This window comes from Patella vulgata, chromosome 2 (genome assembly GCF_932274485.2).
Source record: "Patella vulgata chromosome 2, xgPatVulg1.2, whole genome shotgun sequence".
NCBI classification, from domain to species: domain Eukaryota; kingdom Metazoa; phylum Mollusca; class Gastropoda; family Patellidae; genus Patella; species Patella vulgata.
The window spans coordinates 60,753,024-60,773,577 of NC_065880.2; the positions used below are offsets into that span (position 1 = coordinate 60,753,024).

Below are 20,554 nucleotides of genomic sequence, written 5' to 3' on the forward strand. Positions count from 1 at the left end.
AGAATAAAGTAATTTGAATGAATTTTTAAATATATAACTTTTTGATTATCTATTTTGGAACTATTATAGCAAAAAAAGCCAGCTCTTTATTTAAATCTGACAGTGCATCTTTATAGTAAGAATTCATTTTAAATAGTTTTTATTACATCTAAATTATAGCTGCCTGCAGAAAACGGGGCCAGATCGGATTGAAATCAATTGAAAATCGGAGACATCAGATGGCATCGAGAGTTGAATATGGCCTTTTCATGTTAATAAATGTCTAATAATTTAGATAACATTTCAGGCATAATAATGTTTAAATTTACAATAAACAGATTTTAATGATCTTTTGGGACTTTCTAGTTTTTCAAGGGGTCAAAATTTGTCTTTGAGAATCACATGTAGGAAGTATGAATGCACAATTGTTGAAGAGGCATGCCAAGTTTCATATCGATTGTCCTTGAAGTGTGAGACTTTCCCTTTTTTTTTTTTTTTAAAAAAGCCCACCCAAAAGAACAAGAACAATAAAATGAGTAGTGCTTGGGGTCCCGTTTCTGGTCAAAAGACATATAGACAGCTCTTATGCTAGGCTGAGGGACAGGAGAAGGGGGTAACCTAATCCACCATTATTTTAATTCATGTCAAAATATTGATTTTTTTACGATTGACTGTTGGCCCAATGTTGTCCCAATGTAAGTTTGGCCAACATTGGGACAATGTTGGACAAAAAAACATTGGGCCAATGGTGGACAGTTACGTTGGACCAAGGTAACTGTATACATTTGGCTAATGTTGGCTCAATGTAGGACTGCTACCTAGGCTCCGCCCCTCTAAAAATCATTTTATACATTCAACAAGAGCATTGCTAACACTGCAAAATATGTCCACATTCCTGCTTTGATTGATATGGTACTTCTTAAATTAAAGAAGTTAATATGAAATGGCTGTAATATGTCAAGAATGCAAAAGATATGCCAGTTAACGAAACATACTACTACAGCAGCTAAATCGTCTGAGCGGTCGACAAGGGTTGCCGCCTTTTGTAGGTAATTGGGGACAATTACAAGACAATTTCATACAGTGAAACAAGGGCCATAACTATTAGTAATTATTGTAAATTGCTGAAATTCAATAGGCTTCCTGGTTTCACTAATTTAAATAATGCATATAAATTTCACAAAGATTGGATGATAACTGTCGACGTTAGTGCGTTCACAAGGTTCAATAAAGTGAAACGAGTCATAATCCTTGATGTCATAAATTTCATACAGATCGGCAGATAACTTTAGAGGTTAGAACTTTCACAAAGTGAAACAATGGCCATAACTGCAGGCTTCGTCGTTTCCTTAATTTAAATATTGCATATAAATTTCACAGATGAAATGAAATGGGGTTTAATGTCCTACTGTTCTGCTCCTAAACTGGGCTAATGAAGACGGGCATACGCCATACAGTGTACGATGAGGGAAATTTTGCCCGAGCAGCGGCACTACAGCCTACTCTTATATCGAATTCCAACTGCCAAGGGATCTTTTACATGCACGTCAATGTGTACACGGGACCTCGGTTTTTCGTCCCATCCGTACGACTAGACAGCTGTCCTTGTCAGGCCCTCTGTCCTGTGACTTTTCCATTAAATCGACACTACATCACGAATTATTATTTATAAATTATTTATTAATATACTTGAATAAGGGGAAAAAGTGGATGCTAGTTAACTGCTGTATTGTGTAAAAGACAACTGAACGAGTGTCTCAACCAACCAGAAAAACGGTGCAATATGTATTGTTATTTTACAATTTATATTTATTCCCGTTATATGCGGACTGGCACATATTTTGATATCTGTATGGATTCAATTTGCTATGACAACTATCTAAGAAAGAACACAGTACATATATTTTCAATACTTTTATTGAAACATGTGTAAGCTGAAATTATAAGTACAGAAGAGTTGTGTGAATATCTTTACCTTAGAGAAATAAGCCATTATAACTACATTTTTTAAACAATATTTCGAACGATGAAAATAGAAATATCATAAAATTTATCAGGTATAATACACAATGCCAAACGTTCTACGCACGAATGCACCACCTGACGGGTTAACAAATCATTTGAAACTTAATTTTATTTACTTTAAAAGGATAATATTAAATATAAGATTACAAAGATTGAAATTAAAAAGAAAATCATAAAATGAACTGAAAATTGTTCTACGCACGAATATGCTACCTGACGGGATAACGAGTCTATTTTATTACCTTTTGAAAACAGCATTCATTCAATATAAACAATTCACGAAATTAAAAGAGAGAGAGAGAGCATCTTGGCAGGTGTGCAAGAAAGGTGCGATAGAAACCGAAGGGAAAAATAATTTTTTAATTTCATCTTTTCTTACATAATTAAACGATTTATCACACAGCACAAGATTACCATCCCAATCCACATTACAAAAATTTAGTTTCCTGTCGGCTGTAATCAATTTTGCAACTCTTCCACAAAATAAATCACCGTTCTAGGTACACGTACACTAGTGACGCCGGCTTGTACATAAATCCCGCTCTTGTATGTTGTAGACTTTCCTGATAGCCACAGTGGCTAAGTGGGTGAGATAAAAAAAAAAACGCTGGCTCTCTAACCAGGAGGTCGCGTGTCCAATTCCTGCATTGGCTACACGTAAAAGATCAATTGGCAGTTGGAATTCGATATATGGCGTGGATGTTATGTGATTTTGTTTTAGAACATAACTATATCTTTCACTTGCTTTTTCTCAAAACTATCTTAGTTGATTGCTCACCACGTGCTCTGCACACACAATTCGTAAAAAGATAAGACGCTGAGTATGAAATGGTCGGGTTGACGTTTGAATGGGGTATTTTTTTTTTTTTTTTTTTATCAGGAATCGGGTTATATGGTGCAAATTTGAAGTTACCAATAATTGCAGCTTGTATGTAAAATCCTGCCTGCCCCAAAACATGTGTCAATCCGCATGTAACAAGAATAAATATAACTTGTAAATCAAATAACTATTTTAACTATGAAGGTATTTATGTATCGATCTGTCTAGCCCATCTTCAGTGTCTTTCTCACACTACGGCGGCAATCGAAATACCCAACAAATAATCCTGTTGTTCACTTCCATCCTTTATTCATTAAAAACAGTTCCCACGATTCGAGAATATTAATAAATAATCATTTATTTAGGATGAAGTGACGATTTAACGGAAAAGTCACAATTTAACTGATACTCACTTATTTGAAAAACTCAACAGAAATTTATATAATTAATGATTTCACGCTTTACCGACGTCGGTTCCAGTTACTGATGCAGGTCAAAGATATCTGCCGGTTTCACCCAGATAGTAACCGGTAGCCTAAATAGTGACGTATTCATATTGAGTTACGCATTTTCAAGTTTCTCCCGCACGCGTCTGACTAGTGATATGTTCGGATAAACTCACACTTGTTTAATTACTCGCGTTATTTTTACATACTGAAACAAGTAAGGAATACTAACCAATTAAACATGCATTATGCAAGAGCAAAATCTGCTTATTACAAGTCTTTCTTTAGGCCTGAAATGTTATCTAAATTATCAATTAGACATTTATTAACTTATCCAGACCATAATAAACTCTCGATGTCAAGGCCAGCCTTCCATGTTGGCTGGATTAGATTCCTATATGCCGCTAACGGCCATTGATAATTAAATCAGAAAAAGTGGATAATAGAGACTATGCTGTTTATATTAATGATTTTAGTAATGATGACCGAGACTATGCAAAAATTTCACCCGCTTTTTTCTTTGCTCATAGTGGATCAATTTGACAAATTTCCAGCAAATTACCTTTACACTATCTAGTTTTTAACTATTATAGCGAGAACTGCCATCTCTTTATCTTATCTCCCATAATGTATCTTTAACTTAAATACTCACCTTATGATAATTACTGACCATTTATAGGAATACTGACGTACGGTGCAAGTACAGACGGGTTTAAGCGACTTCTGACAACACGTCTATTTCTCAAGAGTTACCATGAATAGTAACCAATCAACACATTCTGCGCGATGGGAGGATATTTTAACACAGAAGCCAGTTAGTCAATACTCAGAGATCGGTTCTACACACTATGCATCTCCCCGTGTAATTGGGGGCCTTTACAAGACAGTTCCATACAGATCAGATTAAAAATTGTCGGTTGAGGGTTCACAAGGTTCTACAAACTGAAACAAGGGTCTCAACTCTCCAAGTAATCTACAGAAATTGTTGAAATTTGACAGGCTTTTTTGTTTTACTAATTTAAACAAGCCAACAGTGATGCTGATGTCCCCCGCTGAAATCCCCAAATAAATAGATGACACATTAATTTTTTTCAAAAGTATCGAGCAATCAAACTGATTATCAACTATACACTAAGTTTCATCACTCTATCAGATAGAATCAAAGTTATCTTGTCCCAAAGCATCGACCAAGGAAATTGCTTATCTCTGCTTAGCTTTAGCTCGATATGTTAATCATTGAACTCAGTCAAGACGAACATCTACATCAAGTTTAAACATTCTATCTCAATTACAAGCAGAGTTGTTATGTTCCAAAGTCTTGACCAATCAAAATGCTTATTGCTCCTTAGCCTAAGCAGACAATTCTCATCGAACTTAGTCAAGGTATTGATGTAATGAAACTATACACCAAGTTTCATCACTCTCACTTAATTAGAACTAAAGTTATCGTGTCCCAAAGCATCAACCAATCAAATTGCCTATCTCTACTTACCCTTAGCAGAAAATGCTCAATATCAAACTTAGTCAAGGTATTGATGTAATGAAACTATACACCAAGTTTCATCACTCTCACTTAATTAGAACTAAAGTTATCGTGTCCCAAAGCATCAATCAATCAAATTGCTTATCTCTTCTTACCCTACTAGGCAGAAAATGCTCATCTTCACACTCCATCAAGGCATTGACCTAATAAACACCTACACCAAGTTTGAACATTTTAGCTCACTTAGAAATGAAATGAAATTGGGTTTAACTTCCTACTGTTCTGCTCCTATGCTGGGCTAATGAAGACGGGAATATGCCATACAGTGTGCTATGAGGGAAATTTTGCCCGGGCAGCGGCACTATCGCCTACTCTTATATCGAATTCCAACTGCCAAGGGATCTTTTACATGCATTCCAATATATACACAGGAGCTCGAGACTACACTCATGCTTCGTTTCCAGCGGTTATTCAAATTCTATCACGTAATATGAAGCCGAAAAGAAATATTAAAATAATGCTAACGTTTCGATTAAACTGGACAGACATCAATTGGACGAAACGTTAGCAATATATAAGCATGGAAATTTGATTTTCCAAACCATTTTCCTGCTTTTTTTAAATGGCATATACTAAAACATAAACAGCCATTCCACAAAGGGACAAATTTATTTCCATGTGTCATAAAAATACAAAGTTTACAAAACGAAAGTAAGACCACCTCAATAATGTAGTGGATGGACAGACTAGTCAAATTTTCACTGGGGTTTGAACAATTCAAATTTCGGAACTTATTTTTCTCATCAGTATATTTTTTAGTCTGTTTTAAAGAAGACACACTTGCCATTATAATTATACAAAAATAAATTAAAAATTTTAAAACAAATGTTATTTCAATGTATTCTAAAATCTTGATAAAAAAAATGATGGGGAAAAATGTCTGTCTTAAATGATGTAATTCATTAAAATATTTGAAACTTATTTTAATAAAAAAAATACACCAATAAAGCTGGTATTAAGTATTTTATATGTTCAATATATGCTGATTTTGAAGATAAGAAAAATATTTAAAAACTCTTTTTCTCTTTTCTAATAAAACCATTACATTTGTTAGATACCCACTGGTACACTTTATAATAAAACATGCCATTTGTCCTTTCATGACCCAGAGACATCCCACCAAATTTGAAACAGATCTGTCAAAAAAATTGTCAACGGACGAAAGGGCTGATTAAGGCGACGACTATATACGCCAAAAATATGTGCGAGCACATAAAAATTCTAAAAAACATCACTTGCCTAGTCTAAACGTCACTAAGTAAAAAACGTCACTAAGTATTCCACGAGATTTATGTCCTGTTTATTTTCCTTTCAAATATTAATAAATGCCATTTAAAAAAAACAAACATTAGTAGATAGGAAAAATGGTAATAAAAAATGATTAAGTAACATACTGGAACATCAATTCTAGCCAATCGTAACAACGGATCAACAATACCAGCCATTGTCACATGATCTCGCAGTTCAGGTCCATCCCCTGAAAAAAACCAAAAAAACAACCAATCAATATGATTATCCGCCCACATATTGTAAGAGATGGATGGAGAACTGGGAAAATCAGTAGGGCTCCAACTCTCATTGTTCCAAATAAATCTGTTAAGATACGCCCACATTTTGAAATAGATGGACGGAGAACTGGAAAAATAAATAGGGCTCATCCTCTCATTGTTCCAAATAAATCTGTTAAAACCTCTATCATGTTCACAAATTTTGGAAAATTGGCGGCAACTATTGAATGGAATATAACGAATCACTGGATATCGATAAGGCAATGGAATGCAAAAATTCTTTTTATTTACAGTAAAGCTCACTACAGTGGACTGTCAATTCCGACATCGTACGGAATTGCCTCAATTATACCGGAAGTATTATTGTACCTTCGAATACAGGAAGTTTTGGGGTCTACAACACATATTTTACCCCTAGATCATTTTGGAAAGGCAAGTCTTAAGTAGTGTTGTCACGATTACAAAATTCTTGAATCGGTTAATCGGCCAGCCAAAAATCGTATCGGTGCCGATTAATCGGATGCCGTATAAATTCTATAATAATGGAAAATAAATGTTTCTTTCATTCGCTTACGTCATTGCCGGTAAGGAGTTACAAGGTTTTTCTCTTGCGATTATGTGTGCGTGTGTGTGTTGGCAAGTAAATTATAAATGATGCGTAAATGGATGATAGTCATTAGTTTTGTTGTTGAGCGGTTGAGCTGTGTTAAGACATTCCCGAGTTCTGACTTACCCCTACTGCTTAATCTGCTAATTGAAAATCCAACACCGGCAATATTTACAATTCACTAGTCCAACAATTCCCATATTGATCCCATCAGTTCATAATATCGGCAATCATATTGATGAAGAACAAAAAGAGAAGTCACACAAGTCGGTACAAATAACAATTTAAAAACAAACACGTGCGTCTGTCACAGATTTTAAAAGGCGGCAACATATGCCGATTGCGGAGGGGGGCGAATAGAAGAGCCTCCAGACTAGTAATGTCAGATTGGTAAACACGCTTATTCGTTGTCTTGTGCACAGAGGGAATCTCCATTTATAAGAAGAATAATCAATTTAATAAAACGAAATAAATGCATTAAACCCTTTAATAGGTTTCGTAAAAGTATACACGTAACAGCTAATTAATTGTTAAACATAAATTTTTTTTAAAAATTACTCGCAATGGATATTAATTCATTTAAATGTGTATAATACTACTAGACTCGCAAATTCATATTTTCTTAAAGTAAAATAACATATGTGTTGAATGGCTGACAAAATTAATATGTATAGTTTTTGTTGATGAACAAGAGTTCGTCTAAAAGTTCAGGGTCTAGTCTACTTCTAAGTTTGGTTACTGTTCTACTGGCAGCACTAAATACCCGTTCGCTTGGAACGGATGTTGCAGGAATCGCAAGGTACTTCCTAGCCAGAATGCTGAGATTTGGTAAAAGCTCTTGGTTTCTGCGCCACCAACCCAAAGAATCGGACGTTTTGACAGGCAGTGAACAAAAATGTGCCAATTCGTCGACTGCAGAATTAGTAGATTCAACAAAATCCCCAGATATATACCCTGCCACTTTGCTTTGTTTAATAACAGGGTCCGAAAGTTCTGTTTCGGGATCAGGTGGATTATGTTGTTGGAGTTTGTGTAACAATTCCCGAAGATAGTCAAAGACAGACTTTTTCGTCTCGGGTAAAAAACGCAAAGATTTATATTTAGGGTCCAGGGCCGTTGCGATTATCCAAGGAGAGTTTAAACCGACGTCATTCGGCAAACCATTTAATTCAATTGGGAGACGCTTGACCAAACCGTTGATTATTATTTGCTTCAGCTCGCAGACCACACCAGAATCCTCATCGGACTGATTTAAATCATGTTTGACTAAATTGGATACTAAAATAAAAATGCAGCTTGAGGAAGGGGAGTTGTCTACAGCTAATAATTCTGTAGCGTCTGCTAATGGCTGTAAAACCGGGACGATTTCCTCTATAATTTTCCAGAAGCTGTCCCGAATAACAAGTTGTTGTCTGTCGCCAATTTTAGTAATGGATTCATCAAATATTACAGTGTATACTGGTACCCGCAGCTCCAGTAATCTTTTGAGCATAAAAAAGGAAGAATTCCAACGGGTAGCCACGTCTTGGATAAGTTTTTTAGGGTCGGACCCTTGAGCTTTAAATAATGTTTCTGTCGCAACCACGGAATGGTTGAAGTGGCCTACGAGTTTTCGTGCTGCGCCCAGCACCCTGTCAATGGGCTTTAATTTGAGGCCATCGTTAACAGCTAGTTGCAGCGTGTGTGCAAAACAGACCGTGTGGTCGACTGTGGTTTCGTTTCCATATGATCATTTACGTGGCGTACAGCCACACGCATATTTGCCGCATTATCTGTTACAACTGCCGTTATATCCTTAATACTAAACTCCTTGGCCAAATCGGTTAAATATGAAGCTATGTTTTCTCCTGTATGTTTATTAGCCATAAGTCTCGTCGCCAGTAACTTATTTTCAAGACTCCAGTCATCAGTAAGATAATGTGCGGTCAAACTGATATAAGCATGGTTAGCTATGCTTGTCCATATATCGGACGTCAGTGATATAAAACGATTATCAAGCTCCTTATTGACGTCTTCCTTTATTTGGTCGTATAGTAAGTGTACGTGTTTGGTAATGGTGGTGTGACACGGTAGTTTATAGTCCGGGTTTAAGGCAGCAACAAAATTCTTAAAACCTTCACCATTGACAATATTTACTGGCCTTAAATCCACAGCACACATAAGTGCCAACCTTTTATTTATTATGTCTGTTTTTACAGGCAAAATTTTTTGTCTTGTGAAATTTGTAATGCACGACTGTGTAGACGTCGACGACGAGCCCGCCAAGGACGATGTCGATTGATCGTTCAAACTTACTGATTTGTGTAAATGTTTAATATGGTTTCTCATGTTCGATGTGCTCCCATAATATTTTAAGGTTGCTTGACATAAAGAACGTTTTGTAACGGCCTTGCAGTCGCTTAGATCGAAATATTTTCATATTGTACTCGTCCTTTTATCGTTAGAAGCCATTTTACTTCAACTTTTACTATAATCGTAGACGTGTTTGACCAGTGCACATAAGCTACAGTAAATCACAGTTAGTTATATGGCTGGATAAACTTACCTGTAACAATGTTCCATATAAGGAATATGAGTATTTCGTCACTGTTTACACTAAAACGTGCACAGACGTCATATGTTTTTGTGTGTCACATGATCAAAACAGTATTATGGACTGCACATGTTGACATTTTACAATGAACGGTACTTAGCAGTAAGTTAGTTCTGTTAGGTTACTATTATGTAATAAAGGGAAAGAATAGAAACGCACATGTTGAAAGTACTTTATTTATTCTTTAGTGCTTTTAGCAGACGGTCAAAATCAAACATAATAATATGTAATTGTATTTAAATATAAATTGGATGAAACGACTACCTATTTTTCAAAATGGTAATCGGTTTGAGCTAGAAATCGAATCGACTACACCCATTAATCGTGACAACCTTAGTCATAAGTTTTGTAACCTGTACATAAACCTGGGAGCGCTCCCCCTAACCCTGCCAAATTTATTAAGAGTTAAAATTCAATATCCATCCACAATTTTCTTGCAAACGTTTCATTCTTAACACTAAGAAACAGAATGCATGACTTAAAAGCATAAAATAGTGTGCTAATGCTACTTAAAGATCCATTATGGGAGATTCGGTAACGAGTTGGCAGTTCTCACTATAATAGTTAAAACTAGATAATGTAAAGGCAATTTGGTGAAAATTTCATTCAAATTGATCCACTATGAACCGAGAACTAAGCGACTGAATTTTCCATAAGCCTCGGTCATCATTACTAAAGTCAGTACGATAAACAGCATAGTCTCGATTATCCATTTAATCGTTTAATCGAGAAGGAAAGTTATGCAGTAAATCGGCTTACAATCCACTAAAGATCGCAGGCTAGCGCTGCCATCTAGAGTTGATTATGGCCTGGATAGGTTAATTAATGTTTAATTAATAATTTAGATAGCATTTCAGGCCTAAAGAAAGACCTGGAATAGGCAGATTGAGCTCTTGCATAATGTATGTTTAAGAGCTTAATTAATTAGCACTAATTAGTGAAAGTAATTTAAATTTAGAGTCCATAACTGAAACAAAGCCTAAAAACTAGCTAACCAAGTCATGAAACCCAAAATATCACTTAACAGCGACAAAAGTTGAACAAACCTTGCTTAAGAGTGGCTCAGAGGCGACAAAGGTCAAAGGTCACTAATTAGTGACTAATTAAAATTTAGAGTCCACTACTGAAACAAAGCCTAAAAGTTAGCTAACCAAGTCAGGAAACCAAAAATATCACTTAAGAGCAACAAAAGTTGAACAGTCCGGCGGCCGATTACGAAATAACAGGGGGACCCAAATTTTTCGAGATAAGTTTTTTTCTCGACGGTTTTATATGGAATCGGACCCGCTGAATCCATTTTTCACTACTGGATCACTGTCAGCCTGGAGGGTTTTGAGTAATTAGCTAATTATTAATTAAATAACTAATTAAAATCCCATTCGTTTAAAATGACACACATGTCGAAACCTCCACTGTTCGTAATGTTTTTAAATAGAATAGTATCCCCTGAGTCTATTTTTGATACAAGTGCACTATCAGTCTGGTTTCGTTTCGAATAATTAGCTAATTAATAATTAAATAATTAAAATCCTGATTATTGAAAATAACACATATGTCGTGATATAAGATTATATGGTAATGGTTTTATATATACTATTCAAAAAAAGTAGGGGATATTTGATTTTTAAGTGTTATTAAAGTCACCTAATGAAACTGACGAAGAAACAAATGACAAAATGAAATGAAGTTCACATTCATCGATTTATTCCAAATGATCGTTAGACTAAGTAAGGCACAGACTGACCATTATAAGGGTAAAATGATACCCGGGGTCAAACAGCAAAGTTACCACAGCATCACAACCAAGTCAGTAACGGTTAAATCCTCCTCTGTTTGCCAAACAAGCATTGATCCGACGTGGCATACTCCTAATGAGTGTGACTTACTGAGTCTCAGTGCAAGCATTAAGTTCCGCATAGGCTCTAAAGGCAGCGTATTAAAAAATTAACAGTAAATGCTACATCAACTTCCCGTTATTGCTTGGGTCACATAATGACGTTTGAGTGGATTTGATTAAATTGTCTTGTCCGGATTATTTTTCTTTCTAACACCATTTCTATGAGCTTCACTGCACAAAATGACTGCTTTTAATAAAATGCTGTACTAATGCTACTAAGAGCTAATTAATTAGCAATAATTTGTGACCATAATTAAAATTTTGAGTCCATGGCTGAAACAAAGCCTAAAAAAGCTAGCTAACCAAGTCAGGAAGCCAAAAATATCACTTAGGAGTGACGAAAGTTGAACAAATTTGGCTTAAGTCTGGTGACAAAGGCCATATTTTGGGCCACATTTTGACCAATTTCAACAAATCAAATTGCTTATCTCTGCTGATCCTAAACATAAAATGCTCATCTTCGAACTCCATCAAGGCATTCACCTAATCAACACCTACACCAAGTTTGAACATTCTACCTCAATTAGAAGGAGAGTTATTGTGTCCCAAAAGGCTTGACGAACAGACAGATGGACAGGCCCATTTTAACAGTCCCCTGCTTTCTTCGAAAGGCGGGCGACAATAATGTTGATGTCAGCAATAATTATGCACTTGAAAGAATGGCAAAGTTATCAGTACAACAAAGAATTGAAAAATTGAAGGAGACTAAACTTCCTTTTAGACATTATTCGATTTAAAGGAGTAGTTCCAGATATAGTTCTGTGAGTGAATTGTTTAAAGGGTGGTTAGCTCTATTCTTTTAAATAGACTAAAGTGGATCGGAAAGCACATATTATCAATATGAGTGTAAAGTAATATGCCCAATTTTGAATTTGTTTTATGGTATATTGAAATCAATTATTAAGTGTCATTGTGAAAGAATAGATAAAGAGCTGACACTTCTCGCTATAATAGTTAAAAAATAGATAATGTCAAGAGAATATGCTGAAAAGTTCAGTAAAGTTGCTTAACTCTGAGCCGAGAAAAAACTCATTTCAATAACACTGTAGCCTCAGTTATCATTGTTACTGTTGCAACGATAATAGACAAGTCTCGCTTATCCATTTTTACAGTTAATCACCATGCATTGTTGAACAGCAGATCAGATTTAAATTTGTGTAAAATCGGACCCATCAGATGGCATCGAGAGTTGATTATGGTCTTGTCATGTTAATAAATGTCTAATTAATAGATTATAAAACATAACTAATGAAATACCTGCAACTGACAGATTTAGCTCTTGCATAATGCAAGTTTATTATGTTCGGTGAAATACGCGAACAATCCAAATTGAAGGTTTTTTACGGTTAATTACCATGCATTGTCGAACAGCAGATCAGATTTAAATTTGTGTAAAATCGGACCCATCAGATGGCATCGAGAGTTGATTATGGTCTTGTCATTTTAATAAATGTCTAAATTTGTGTAAAATCAGACCCATCAGATGGCATCGAGAGTTGATTATGGTCTTGTCATTTTAATAAATGTCTAATTAAACATACAGTTTTTGCCAAAAGGACATTACTCCCGGTGATAATGAAAATGTTAAATTAGTTCCATGAAATCATAAATGGCATCAGGCATCACATGGTGAAAATCGAATAATAATTGACAAAATTGGTTATTTCTCGACAAAGAAAGATGGTAGAAGCAATTTTTGGACATCTATATGATCGTATTGATCCAATCTATATCTCCATTGGAATCAAATATGTTAAACGAATAATAAATATAACTCACTTCAAAAAATATTTGTTTTGAAGGCTAAAAATACAGTTTTTGCCAAAAGGACATTACTTCCGGTGATAATGAAAATGTTAAATTAGTTTCATGAAATCATAAATGGCATCAGGCATCACATGGTGAAAATTTTATGAAAATCAAATAATAATTGACACTTTTATAGACCAAAAACTTTGAAAAGTGACGTGTAGAAAATCGTCTATTTCTCTACAACCGTAAAAGTTAGGTACTATTTTGTGGTATCTGTATGATCGTATTGGTTCATTCTATTTGTTGATTGCAATTGATATTTGAATAAAATATCTGTTTTAAAGGCTATAAATACAGTTTTTGCCCATATGACGCCATTTCCGGTGACAGTGAAAATGTAAAATTGGATCCGCCCAGCCAAAAATGGCATTAGGCATCATATGGTGAAAATAAATAGAAAATCGGATTATAATTAACTCTTTTACAGGCAAAATAACGTGAAAAGTGACTCATGCAAAATTGCCTATTTCTCGGCAACTGCTAATATTACAAACTAATTTTGACATACATTGTCATCGTATGGATTAATGCTACAGGTTCGTGAAAGTTGACAAATATTCTAAAATATGAAAAGCCTGAATGCATTGTAAATAGCTCATTTTTACACCTTTTTTTTCAGCTTTAAATTGAAATGCACCCCCCCCACCCCCCCGCAAAAAAAAAACAACAACAAAACAAAAAAAGCAAGACATATTTTGCGTCTTTAGTATGAGCATTCATCTTGATCTATTAGATTTGTTAACATTAATATTTACTTTTTAAAAGATCTTTCGACATGACAAAATTGAAGTTTTAGGCAAAATTACGTCACTTCAGGTGCCAACAGAAACTTTTATAGGTAGAAGTAAGTTAAGAATTTGCACCAGGTGGGCTTTTCTTTTACACAAATCAGGCAATAAATAATTAACCCAGAACCCATACACTGAAATTAAAATACGAAAAATCTTAAAAACTGATCCTGACAATATTGATTATTTTTCGGCAAGGGAAGATGTTAGAAACAATTTTGTGATATCAATATGATCATATCGATTGATACTATTTGTCCATAGGAATCAAATATCATAATTTTCAACCAATAATGAATATCGCTTACTTCAAACAATTAGTTGTTTTTAGAGGCTAAAAATACAGTTTTTGCTAAAGTGACGGTACTTCCGGTGATAATGAAAATACTAAATTACTTGCATGAAATCGTAAATGGCATTAGGTATCACACAGTGAAAGTGTTATGTAAATCGAAAAATCATTGACACTTTTATGGACCAAAAACCTTGAAAAGTGACCTGCTGAAAATCCCCTATTTCTCCGGAACTGAACAAGTTAGAAACCATTTTGTGATATCTATATGATCGTATGGGTTCATTCTATTAGTTGATTGGAATCAAATATCATAATTTTAGAAACATTACAAATCAGACTCATTTGAATAAAATATCTGTTTTGAAGGCTATAAATACATTTTTTGCCCAAATGGCACCATTTCCGGTGACACTGAAAATGCTAAATTGGTTTAACTAGTCAAAATTGACATTACACATGAAATGGTGTCACTTTTATGAATAGTGGCCAAGAAAAATTATCGAGACAAAAATTGTTCACATTTTTGCTAAAATCAAACGACCCCTTAACCCTGGGTAAAATGCTGTAAAAAATTATTCATTAATAAAAAAATATTTTGTCAAAATTTAAATTTTCAAAATTTGGCTCCTAATATCTCCGAAGATTCGTCGAAAATCAAAAATATAAACTACCATAGCTATGTGCCCTGTCTCAGGCTATGTCAAAATGTATCCAATGTTAAAATCTGACGATTACTGTTAATATTACTGCAATATTTCAAAAGATAGATTGCCAGGCAACGAAACATACGCCCACAGCAACTAAATCGTCCGGGCAGTCAACAAGGGTTGTCGCATATTTTTACTTTTTTCGGTAGTGAAACATTTATAATACACTAAAATCTGATTAAGAGCAACAACTCACGAAGTAATTATCAGAAAACTATTAGAATTTGTTTGGTTTTTATAAAGTTCTGCCCCATGCTAACGTTTTGTATGCAAAGCTTTTAATATCATGGATTTAACTGTTTAAGTCATAAAAATTAATTGAAAATCTATATACTTGTTCGTCTCAAGATCTTAAACTCTGTGTTTCAATCTGAAGTCAATCGGATTATAACTTTAGCCTTTAGAGCATCACAAGATTTTGCAAAGTGACCAAGGGCCATAACTTTGGCAGTAATTATCGGAAATCGTTGAAAATCAATAGGAATCTTTGTCTCATGACCTCAAACACTGTATAAATTTAAAATCAATCGGATATTAACTTTGGCCTTTAGAGCGTCCACAAGATTTTTTGAAGTGATCAAGGACCATAACTCTGGCAGTAATTATCGGAAATCGCTGAAAATCAATAGGCTTCTTCGGCTCATGACCTTAAACACTGTGTATAAATTGAAAGTCAATCGGATATTAACTTTGGCCTCTAGAGCGTCCACAAGATTTTTCGAAGTGATCAAGGGCCACAACTCTGGCAGCAAATATTGGAAATCGCTGAAAATCAATAGGCTTCTTCGTCTCATGACCTTAAACACTGTGTATAAATTTAAGGTCAATCGAATATTAACTTTCGCTTCTAGAGCATCCTGCATCACTGACAAGGGGGAACCACGCTGGAAAATCTGGATCAAACACCAGACCTCCAGGCTAGCGAGCCAGCGCCTTACATAAATTTAATGTCAATCGGATGTTAACTTTAGCCTCTAGAGCATCCACAAGATTTTATGAAGTGATCAAGGGCCATAACTCTGGCAGTAATTATCGGAAATCGTTGAAAATCAATGTTTCTTCGTCTCATGACATTAAACACTGTGTATAAATTTAAAGTCAATCGGATATTAACTTTGGCCTTTAGAGCATCCACAAGATTTTTTGAAGTGATCAAGGGCCATAACTCTGGCAGTAATTATCGGAAATCGCTGAAAATCAATAGGATTCTTCGTCTCAGGACCTTAAACACTGTGTATAAATTTAAAGTCAATCAGATATTAACTTTAGCCTCTAGAGCGTCCACAATCAATTGTGGACGCCGGACGGACGGACGGACGGGGGCGACGACAATATACGACCACATTTCAATGTGGGCGTATAAAAACGACAACTTTGGCGTATCGGACATTTCGTATAGTCGCAGAACGTTCGAAATACCCACTTTCCCAGTAAAACCGAAGACATCGAATTGATCTGACAAGTAGTTTCTGAGATGCTCAAGTGGAAAAAAAAAATAATAAGAACTAGAACTGCAATGCAGTAATGACAGGTTTCACCGGTGCCACGTTACCCTAAACATATGTGACTTCCGGTACCAATGAAACCATTAAACAGGTTTCCACATAAGCATTGCACACATCAAATAAAATGGACGCCGAATCAACCAAATCCAGCAATATCAATTCATTTTTGTCCCCCGCCTTTCGAAGAAAGCAGGGGACTATTAAAATGGGTTCGTCCGTCTGTCTGTCTGTCTGTCTGTCTGTCCGTCTGTCCGTCTGTCCGTCCGTCTGTCTGTCCGTCTGTCTGTCCGTCACACTTTTTGGGACACAATAACTCTCTTCCTAATTGAGCTAGAATGTTCAAACTTGGTGTATGTGTTTATTAGGTCAATGCCTTGATGGAGTTCGAAGATGAGCATTTTCCGCTAAGGGTAAGCAGAGATAAGCAATTTGATTGGTTGATGCTTTGGGACACGATAACTCTCTTCCTAATTGGGCTAGAATGTTCAAACTTGGTGTATGTGTTGATTAGGTCAATGCCTTGATGGAGTTCGAAGATGAGCATTTTCCGCTTAGGGTAAGCAGAGATAAGCAATTTGATTGGTTGATGCTTTGGGACACGATAACTTTTAATTGAGCTAGAATGTTCAAACTTGGTGTATGTGTTTATTAGGTCAATGCCTTGATGGAGTTCGAAGATGAGCATTTTCCGCTTAGGGTAAGCAGAGATAAGCAATTTGATTGGTTGATACTTTGGGGCACGATAACTCTCTTCCTAATTGAGCTAGAATGTTCAAACTTGGTGTATGTGTTGATTAGGTCAATGCCTTGATGGAGTTCGAAGATGAGCATTTTCCGCTTAGGGTAAGCAGAGATAAGCAATTTGATTGGTTGATGCTTTGGGACACGATAACTTTAGTTCTAATTCAGCGAGATTGATGAAACTTGGTGTATAGTTTCATTACATCAATACCTTGACTAAGTTTGATAATGAGCATTTTCTGCTCAGGGTAAGCAGAGCGATACGCAATTTTATTGGCCGAGACTTTGGAACACAATGACTCTCCCTCTAATTGAGCTAAAATGTTCAAACTTGGTGTAGGTGTTTATTAGGTCAATGCCTTAAAGGGGTGTGGAGATGAGCATTTTCTGCTTAGGGTAAGTAGAGATAAGCAATTTGATTGGCTGATGCTTTGGGACACGATAACTTTAGTTCCAATTTAGTGAGTGATGAAACTTGGTGTATAGTTTCATTACATCGATACCTTGACTAAGTTCAATATTGAGCATTTTCTGCTCAGGGTAAGCAGAGCGATAAGCAATTTGATTGGCCAAGACTTTGGAACACAATAACTCTCGTTCTAATTGAGCTAGAATGTTCAAACTTGGTGTAGGTGTTTATTGGGCCAATGCCTTGATAGAGTGCAAAGATGAGCATTTTCTGCTTATGGTAAGTAGAGATAAGCAATTTGATTGGTTGATGCTTTGGGACAAGATAACTTTAGTTCTAATTAAGTAAGAGTGATGAAACTTGGTGTATAGTTTCATTACATCAATACCTTGACTAAGTTCGATGATGAGAATTGTCTGCTTAGGCTAAGGAGCAATAAGCATTTTGATTGGTCAAGACTTTGGAACATAACAACTCTGCTTCTAATTGAGGTAGAATGTTTAAACTTGATGTAGATGTTCGTCTTGACTGAGTTCAATGATTAACATATTGAGCTAAAGCTAAGCAGAGATAAGCAATTTCCTTGGTCGATGCTTTGGGACAAGATAACTTTGATTCTATCTGATAGAGAGTGATGAAACTTAGTGTATAGTTGATAATCAGTTTGATTGCTCGATACTTTTGAAAAAAATAGATGTGCGATTAATTAATATGTGTCATCTATTTATTTGGGATTTCGGCGGGGGACATCAGCCTCACTGTTGGCTTGTATACATTTGTTACATGTAAGTGTACAGTACTTCCGGTGATAATGAAAATGTTCAATTAGTTTTATGAAATCAGAAATGGCATAAGGCATCACATGGTGAAAATTTTATGTAAATCGAATAATAATTGCCATTTTATAGACCAACCAGCGGCTGCCAGGCTGGATACGCCCACATTTTCGAGAGATGGATAGAAAACAAGCTAAAACGAAAGTGATTTTTCCTACAATCAAGGGCCATAATTCAGGAAATAACAATTCGATATGCGCAAATATCGAAAGGAACCAAGATCTTTGAGTTATAAACTTACATTTCAAGTTTCAACAAAATTGGATAAAAAATGTGACCTCTTTAGGGTCCACAACCTTGATATACCATATTTTTACGCAATTTGAGAACGAGGGGCGGCCATTTTGTCTGTCAGTTTTGGGCCGATTTCCACGAAATTTGAACTCAGTCGTCCTTAGGGTGTAACGGTGATATAATAATACGTTTTTTTAAATCGGATAAAAATGACTTCTATAGGGTCCACAAGCTAAAAACGCGATTTTTCGTACAATCAGGGGCCATAATTCAGTAAGTTACGGTCAGACCTATCCCCACCAACACCAGACCTTTTGGAGTACGTTACTCAAACCCACACGTGACACAGCAGCCAAAATTTTACCACCCTTATTTTTATGAAATATAGGTTTAATGTCTCACATTTACATCTGCAATATCCTTATTTCAACTAAAAACAACAAAGATGGGTTGCCAGGCAACGAAACATACGCCCACAGCAGCTAAATCGTCCAGGCAGTCAACAAGAGTTGTCAAATATTTTTTATTTTCGGTAATGAAACATTTATAATACACTAAAATCTGATTATAAATTTAAAGTAAATTCGATATTAACTTTGACCTCTAGGCCGTCCACAAATCAATAGGCTTCTTCGTCTCATGACCTTAAACACTGTATAAATTTAAAGTCAATCGGATATTAATTTTAGCCTCTAGAGCGTCCACAAGCAATTGAGAAAAAGCTTCCACAAAAAAGGTGCCACAAAAAGTGGGCGTGGCCTGTTACCATGGCAACAGGCAAAAATTGGGTGACAAAATTTTTGCATTCCTGATCAACTACCCAGAGGGGTTAATAATATCACAAACTTGCACAAATCCAGACATAAATATAGAATTTGACTTTGAGGAGTGGGTCCCCTTATTAAACACTGTGTATAAATTTAAAGTCAATCAGATATTAACTTTGGCCTCTAGAGCGTCCACAAGATTTTTCAAAGTGATCAAGGTCCATAACTATGGCAGTAATTATCAGAAATCGTTGAAAATCAATAGGATTCTTCGTCTCATGACCTTAAACACTGTGTATAAATTTAAAGTCAATCGGACATTAACTTTAGCCTCTAGAGCTTGTGGACGCCGGCCGGCCGGACAGTGGCGACAACAATATACGACCACATTTCAATATGGGCGTATAAAAAAAAGTTATTTAGTGTGAATTAATATGGAAATTTTCAAAAGGTTTACCCATTTGTCGTTATTTTTGTGGTAATCACATACATAAGAATACAACATTCCCCATAACAAAATTCCAAGAATTACATTTGTTGATGTCTGGTTATATTAAAAGGAATGGAAGCTTATTACACTATTTCCTACAGGAACCTCACTTGACACAGTTTTAGCTGGTTCGTTTCAAAATGAATTAAGAACACTGGTGGTATGAAAACTTTAGATTCTGTTCAAATCCATCAGACTGACCGATGGACAGGGTGACGAAATAATACGCCATCACTGAAATGTGGGCATATAAAATTAACGCTTAGTGAATATATATGACAACAGTAACACTGCATGAATTTGTACGTTTCCGTGGACCATTGTAATGTAATACATACCAGCAATGTTTCCTAGAGCCCATACAGCTTGTTCACAGACATTTTGATGAGGAGAGTCTAATAATTTGATAAAATCTACAACCGCTCCCTCATTAACAACATATCTTGTTTGATCGGAGGTTCCCGATGCAATATTAGTCAATGCCCAAGCAGCTTCAAACTGCAACTCAGGTCTGCAATTTACAAAAAAAAATCCAAATAAAGAAGTTATCAC

General features: G+C 35.5%; 1 protein-coding gene across 3 annotated transcripts in view; it reads right to left on the minus strand.

Moving 5' to 3' along the window:
• The window catches only part of LOC126811195 (importin subunit alpha-1), a 184,175-nt gene that overhangs the window by 74,643 nt on the left and 88,978 nt on the right, over window positions 1-20,554 (minus strand). For all 3 annotated transcript variants that reach the window (XM_050536760.2, XM_050536759.2, XM_050536758.2), the window contains exons 5-6: window positions 20,341-20,513; window positions 6,208-6,290 (exon numbers count right to left, since the gene is read on the minus strand). In XM_050536760.2, the coding sequence (XP_050392717.1) occupies window positions 6,208-6,290; window positions 20,341-20,513 (256 nt within the window). The remainder of the gene's footprint in view (window positions 1-6,207; window positions 6,291-20,340; window positions 20,514-20,554) is intronic.